The sequence below is a fragment of the Penaeus vannamei genome, chromosome 20 (assembly GCF_042767895.1).
Source record: "Penaeus vannamei isolate JL-2024 chromosome 20, ASM4276789v1, whole genome shotgun sequence".
NCBI classification, from domain to species: domain Eukaryota; kingdom Metazoa; phylum Arthropoda; class Malacostraca; order Decapoda; family Penaeidae; genus Penaeus; species Penaeus vannamei.
Window position 1 is genome coordinate 17,700,668 of NC_091568.1, and position 7,500 is coordinate 17,708,167.

Genomic DNA, 7,500 nt, shown 5'->3' on the forward strand with positions numbered 1-7,500 from the left:
GATGTATGTACCTGTGTGTGTGTGTGTGTGTGTGTGTGTGTGTGTGTGTGTGTGTGTGTGTGTGTGTGTGTGTGTGTGTGTGTGTGTGTGTGTGTGTGTGTGCGCGTGTGTGTTGTTGTGTTGTTGTGCGTACGCGTATGCGTGTTCATGCGTATTACTTGCAATCTACTAGCCTCGAAGAAGAATGATGATGATAAGTATAATAACCTATTTATAATATATTGTTTTGTGTAATTTCTTTATTTCATATTGTCAATAATCATTCCACTTTAGGCCCAAAAGTTGACCTCAAATCCGCAGTCACATGAAATATGATTCCATAGACAATATGCCCATTTTACATCGAAATAAAAAAAAACTTTAAGCCTGCAGTCAAAGAGATATATTACTAACCGTAATACTTATCAAACTTTGAGGACACAAACCACGGGTAAGAACAATAATATAGAAAAACATAAGATATGAATAGTGATAGACAAAGAATAATAATATAGAAATACATAGAGATGAATAGTGATAGACAAAGAATAATTATATAGAAATGCATAGAGATGAATAGTGATAGACAAAGAATAATAATATAGAATACATAGAGATGAATAGTGATAGCCAAAGAATAATTATATTGAAATAGAGATGGATAGTGATAGACAGAGACAGAGACAGAGCACCTGAAAAGAGGAGAAAATATAACCGATTGCCAGATTTACAAACAGACGTGGAATGCAGACAGGAAGCGAATATATGCCCAGAAAATCCTAGCCACTCACCATTGGCATGAGGGCTACACTCTGCTGGACAGGGATCAGGTTGGAATTCCCCTCAGAATGATTCACTCGATCGTCCAAGATTCTGGCGTTGCTGTCTGGAAATGGCAGCAAACTCAGTCACATGAACAGCACGTAAAATAGAGTTATTCATTTAATCTATTAGTCTTTACCTCACATGACACGCTATGGAAGTTATGAGTAATTAATTCCAGACCTACGATTCTGGTATTATAAAAATGCCTGATGAATAACAGTGAGAATAATCATAATGAAAATAATGATAATAATTATCATTATATATAATATTATTCAGTTACAAATAATAATGATAATTTGTTCTGGACATCAAAGAGTAGACACCTTACCTTGAAATTCCAAAGTATCCTTTGGCTTCCTGAACTTCTTTCTGTGAAGACGGAATAGTAATGAATTAACAGAGAGAGGGGGGGAGGGGGGGCGGAGGGAAGAAAAGGAGGCAGGCCCACAGAGGGTTCGGGCAGATATCCAAACCTGTGGTACATTTGGACTGTCTGGGGCGTACGTATGTGTATTTGTACATATACATATACATATATAATGTATGTGTATATGTACGTATGTTTCATTTGCAACAGTAAAATCGCTGTTAACTACAAGTACCATCGTGCATGGTAAATTTTACTTAGTGGTCGGAGAACAGCTGAGTACGCTGGTAATTTCATGGACGACAATGTTATCATCATGTTATCACGTCCAAAAATCAAAATTTCAGACTTGGGTTTGTTTTATTAACTGTTATGACTGCAATGATGGCAAGCACATATCACGAGGTCATGGTGTGGAAATGCAAATTTCATATAAAATTATTAAGAATACTGCCCAGACAAATATTCGTAAAATTATAGGTAGACATAAGCCCATAAAAACGTATAAAAGTATATGGCATAGATAAATTATTAATTTCCTTAAGCACTCTTCATTATTACTAATTCCAAAGAAAAACAAACTTATTGATACATAAATTAGCAAGAACGGGTTTAGAATTTTCATTGGTTTGACGATAAATGGCGATTAATGAAAATATGTTCGGTCGGTTCCTTGTTTGACAATGAAGAGAAATAAGTAAATATGAACTGTTTATCATACGTTATTCACTCGGTACGTGAAGGGCAGTTTTTCTACTGGTTCTTATTTTGACGATAAGTAACATTCCACATGAGTTAATTAAGCATTTTCTTCTTAATAATTTTTCTACACATGCTTATATGGCACAACCATAATTTAAAAACGTGCTATTGCGTCAAGTTTTGAGTACATGTGTACATGATTGGCCGAAAGAACCAAGAAAATTATGTATGGCGCTCGGAGATGGTCGGAATGGCTTTACTAGAGCCATCTGTTGGCTACTGTGAGAACAAGTCGATTTACGATTGTAACTCAGTCGAGGCGAATTCCATTTTAGCATCGCTAGTAGACGCGATGGTAATTGCCCGCTGGTAAATGCGTTACGATCGTGTTAGTGAATTCCCTGAATAGTATTATGCGATTAATAGGCCTATATAGATATCGGTCTTTCCTGCATATGGTATTTATAATTTTATTTAGTGTTATTAAATAAACAAGAATGGAAAATTATTTTTTTCTATTTACTATTTTGCTGCATGTCGATCAGGGATGGGGGACTACTGTTTCTAATCCTTGAAACCGATCACGTTCGCCGTTGGAACATGTTGACAAACGCAGGTATGGAAGATCCTATGTAATCTATGTACAATAAAACACGTGTATGCCGATTTTTGCGGATGATTACTGCCTACTCAACACCTCACACGCAACAGTATTGAGGGTGCGATAAACTTGTCGAATTGCCAAATGGATTCCTCCTGCCTTGGTTATAACCCATCCCAAGATATCAAAAACCATCCAAGAGATTATATAGTGTGTGGGCGGCGTGTCTTGCTGCTTAGAAAATGGCAAAGGTTCTGCCAGTCTTGGGTGATTTACCTTGCATGTCACTGTTTTTTTGTGTTGTGATGTACTTGATATCTTGTTCATCATATGTTCCAATACTGTTAACCATGTGTCCCATATTGCTTTTTTATCTTTATATATATTTGCCTATAATATGATACTCTGAAATATAATCAATTACCCGTGGGTTTGTTTCCTCTCTATATACACACTTATCACAATATATATACATACGTATATATAAACATACATAGATATGTATAGACATATATATACATGGAGCGCAGGGTGGGAACGGGAATTACTCGTCTCGCCTGCGCTCTGGTGGCCGCCAGCCTAGAGTGAAGCTTGCGGGGGAAAGCCCTCGGGAACCCCACAGGTGGATGATGAGGCACGCAGCGCACCACTCCCTTTTCTAAGGGGCAACGTCGGTGTGAGTGGCAGAGGTGGCATCCACCCGGAGTGACTGCCAGAGGTCAGGGTGGGGGCTTGGAACGTCCGTTCTTTGCGTCAGGATGATCGGTTGCCTCTACTGTCGAGGGAACTGGGGAGGCTGAGAGTTGAGGCCTGGCAGCGGCATGACCTGTGTAGGTTGCTACACCTATTACTGGTCGGGCCGCAGCGACGGCCACCACCTCCAGGGAATAGCCATTGCCATCTCCAGCAGACTCCAACCCTCAGTAGTAGAGGCTACTCCTGTTGATGAGCGTATAATGGTATTGAGATTGAAGCTATCTTTTGGCTTCATGTCTCTTATTGCTGTGTACGCTCCTACCGATGTTTGTAAACTTGACGTGAAAGAGATGTTCTACACCAAACTTACATCTGTGGTTGACAGACGTCCCCGGCGAGATATTCACATTGTTCTGAGTGACTTCAATGCGGTATCTGGCTGTGATCGAGCTGGCTATGAGATGTTTGTCGGTCCTCATGGTTCAGGAGCTGATGCCGGTAGTGAGAATAGCCTCCTTTTCCGGGACTTGCAGGGTGTACAGGAGTGCTGAGTTCTGTGGTACTCCCCAGCAGTCATATGATCACCCTAGGGTGTTTCATTTCGACAGGCTGAGGGAGGGGGAGTTAGCCCGCAGGTTTGCTGAGGCAATCTCTGATCATTTCGCAATGCTCGACAGTCTGACAGACCCTGTTCTTCTGTGAGATACCTTTAAGCGTGAAACGCTTGATGCAGCTCAAGATACGATTGGTGTACGCCCGAGAGTAGTACAGAATTCCATCTCGCAGGAGACACTGGGAGCCACAGATGCATGTCGTGCGGCTCGTCTGACGGGATCGGGAATTGCATCGTTCTCATGTGCGCAAAACTCGGTCTCTGTTAAGAAGGGACAAGGAACAGTTTATTAGGAGTCTTGCAGAGGCTCTTTCTTAGTAAATGACCTTCGTCCTGCATACCAAGCCCTGAGAAAGCTGAACTCCAAGCCCTCTTCACAGGTGACTGCAGTTCGCTCAGTAAGTGGTCAGATCGTTTCAGATCCTGTTGCGGTGTGAGAACGTTGAGCTGAGTATTTTGAGCAGTTGTACCAGGTTGACCCACCAACAGTTGACTTGGATGCGGGTAGTGTCGATATCCTGCTGCCAGATCCACCCATCAGTGACGACCCTCCCTTCCTAACTGAAGTTAGGGGGCGATTTCCAAGCTGAAGAGTGGTAAAGCAGCAGGTATCTGCGGCATACCAGCTGAACTGTTAAAGGTTGGTGGTGAACCTATGGCACGGGGGTTACATGTTGTCCTGGCTGCTATCTGGCGGTCCGGTACCGTTCCTCCTGACCTGTTGAGGGGTGTGGTCATCCCTCTCTGGAAGGGGAAGGGGGACCGTTGGGACTGCAGCAATCACCGAGGCATCACACTGCTCAGTATACTAGGCAAGGTTCTCGCCCACATCCTTCTGAGACGTATGAGACCATCTACTGAGGCACCAGAGACTGGAACAATCCGGATTCACTCCAGGTAAGTCCACAATAGACCGTATCCTAGCACTTTGAGTCATTGTAGAGCGCTGCCATGAGTTCAGGCGTGGGTTGCTTGCAGCCTACATCAACCTCAAGAAGGCGTCCGATACGGTGCATCGGGAGTCACTTTGGGAGATCCTGAGACTGAGAGGAATTGAATTCCAACAAGGATTATTGGGCTATTAGCAAGCCTGTATACTGGTGTGGTGGGGGCCTGTCGAGTTTCTTTCCTGTTAGTTCAGGAGTGAGGCAAGGCTGTGACCTTGCGCCAACTCTTTTCAACAGTTGCATGGACTGTATTGTCAAGCAACACTGGGCAAGCTTACAGACCTTGACTTTGCTGATGCCATTCTATCTGAGTCTTTGGAAACCCTAGTGGCGGCTCTGGATGCATTTAGCAATGAAGTGAAGCCCCTGGGTCTAGAGGTCTCCTGGACCAAGACCAAGGTCCAGGAATTTGGGGACTTGTTAGGAGAACCTGTTCAGTCGGTACGTGCTTGCAGCGAGGACACTGAAGTCACAGAGAGCTTTACATACCTTGGTAGTGTATTTCATAACTCTGGGCTGTCAGACCATGAAGTCAGCAGACGGATTGGCCTGGCAGCAAGGGTCATGAACTCTCTCAACAAGAGTATTTGGAGATGTGGGTACCTGTGCAGGACCAAGGTATGGGTTTTCAAGGCCCTGATAATGCCAGTTTTGCTATGTGGTAGCGAAACCTGGACATTTTCCTATGCCTTGGAGGCTCGTCTTGAAGCCTTTTGTAATAGGTCCTTGCGCCGGATCATGGGGTACTGTTGGCGGGACCATGTGTTCAACCAACGGTTGCACTGTGAGACTGGCACAGGACCTGTTACTGCACAATCCGGGATCGCCAACTCAGGCTATACAGCCACCTGGCTCACTTTCCTCAGGATGATCCTGCCCATGAGGTCGTCTCTGTTCGAGACAACCCTGGGTGGAGGAGGCCTGTGGGACGACCTAGGAAGTCGTGGCTTGGGCAGATCGACCAAACCTGTCGTGGAGAACTAGAGATGGGCCGAGTCCATGCTTGGCGTCTAGCCATGAGGGATCCTCATAGGTGGAAGCGAAGGGTAGATGCGGCTATGCGCCCCCGTCGACGTCAGCCCCCTTGATGATGATAAGTGTGTGTGTGTGCATATATATATATGTGTGAGTGTGTGTGTGTGCATATATATGTGTGAGTGTGTGTGTGTGTATACATATATACATATATATACATAATCATATACAGACATCTACTACTACTACTTACAAGTAGACGACGCCCAGCACCAGCACCAGCAGAGCCAGCAGGAGCAGCAGGGGAAGGGCGACGGCCAGCGGGCTCGTCACATCGAACTCCGCCTTGACGGGAGCCCCGAGGGACGTCTCAGCGTAGCTCAGGTGCCCTGTTTTTATGGCCAGAAACAGAGAACGTGTAGAGAAGATATAAACATTTTGATTTTTTGAGACGTTTTTAAGGAGATACCAGAAGTGTTATGACAGCAACTGTTCTATAAGTATATAATTTGTTTCAATGCGAGTTTCACTGAGTAATTTATGTGTATTTTTTTTTTCTTTTTTTTGATACTGTGTTTTAATTGTGTGTGTGTGTGTGTGAGTGTGTGTGTGTGTGTGTGTGTGTGTGTGTGTGTGTGTGTGTGTGTGTGTGTGTGTGTGTGTGTGTGTGTGTGTGTGTGTGTGTGTGTGTGTGAGTGTGAGTGTGTGCACGCGCGTGTCCTTTAGCATACTTACACATACACCCAGTACCTTCATCTTTACTTTCCATACACTGGACTCCTCGCAAGCCAACTTACCCAAGAGGTCGACCCTGGCAACAGCACCGATCATATAGAAGTCGTCCGGCGTGAGTGGGCAGTTGTCATAACCGGAATCTTCGCCTCCAATGATGAATTCCTTTTGTTGCTGAAAACCATAGAGCACCAGTGTTATCTTCGGAATATCCACACGAAGATCACTGAATTTCAACTTCTAGAAAGATACTGAAATGTTGATCTTAATTCTGCTATGTGGTCTATTTTGAGTTTCAGGATACAATAACATGAAACTCGTCAGGTATTTGGTATTATAAGAAGAGTTCTCTGGTAAAATCAAACAGTCCTACAAGTTCGTTGCTTTTGTTTTTCAATCAAGAGTTAATGGAACAGTTAAATCAATCTACAATTCGAAATATGTGCATATCCTTCTTGTAAAACCTCAACTTAAATTAAAACAAGAATACTTATCGCTAAAATAATCTCCAAACTACCTTAGTTCTTTCCTCATCTGTTGTTGAAAACCAAAGATCAAAACATTCGACACAAAGATCACCGAATTTCAACTTCAAGGAAGGTGCTGAAGTGTTTGCATTTAGTGCGCTTTAGACTCGCGTGTAAAATCACATATCTCATTTTTTTTGCCAAGTATTAGTATCTTAAATTATGTAGTACTTCATTCTGCCTCGTGGTCTATTTTGACCTCCGGGATATAATAACGTGGAACTCAAGTCGCGTTTTTGGTATTATGAGAAGTCTTGTGATAAAATCAAACTGTTCTACTATTTCTGTTGCATTTGATTTTAATTAATGAGTATGAAATCGCTAAATGAATCTACAATTCCGAACACTGTGTGCTCTTCGTAAAACCACAATTTCAATAAAACAAGCAAATGAGCCTTTCCACATCTGCCTCGGGTGTTTTTACCTTTTTTGATCTAATCTAATTTTAGATTCCTTGACACTGTGAGTTCAAAGGAAACGGTACTGTGTTCTTGCCTCAAGATTCATCAGATGCTACACATAATGCACTGCCT

The 7,500-nt window shown here is 43.1% G+C and overlaps 1 protein-coding gene across 1 annotated transcript in view; it reads right to left on the reverse strand.

The window, feature by feature from the left end:
- Nucleotides 1-770: 770 nt before the first annotated feature.
- Nucleotides 771-7,500, reverse strand: part of LOC113816763 (receptor-type tyrosine-protein phosphatase F) — a gene marked incomplete at its 3' end in the record, with an annotated part of 44,180 nt that continues 37,450 nt past the window's right edge. The window contains 4 exon segments of the mRNA XM_070135140.1: nucleotides 771-865; nucleotides 1,136-1,176; nucleotides 5,962-6,097; nucleotides 6,506-6,614. Coding sequence (XP_069991241.1) covers nucleotides 771-865; nucleotides 1,136-1,176; nucleotides 5,962-6,097; nucleotides 6,506-6,614 — 381 coding nt within the window.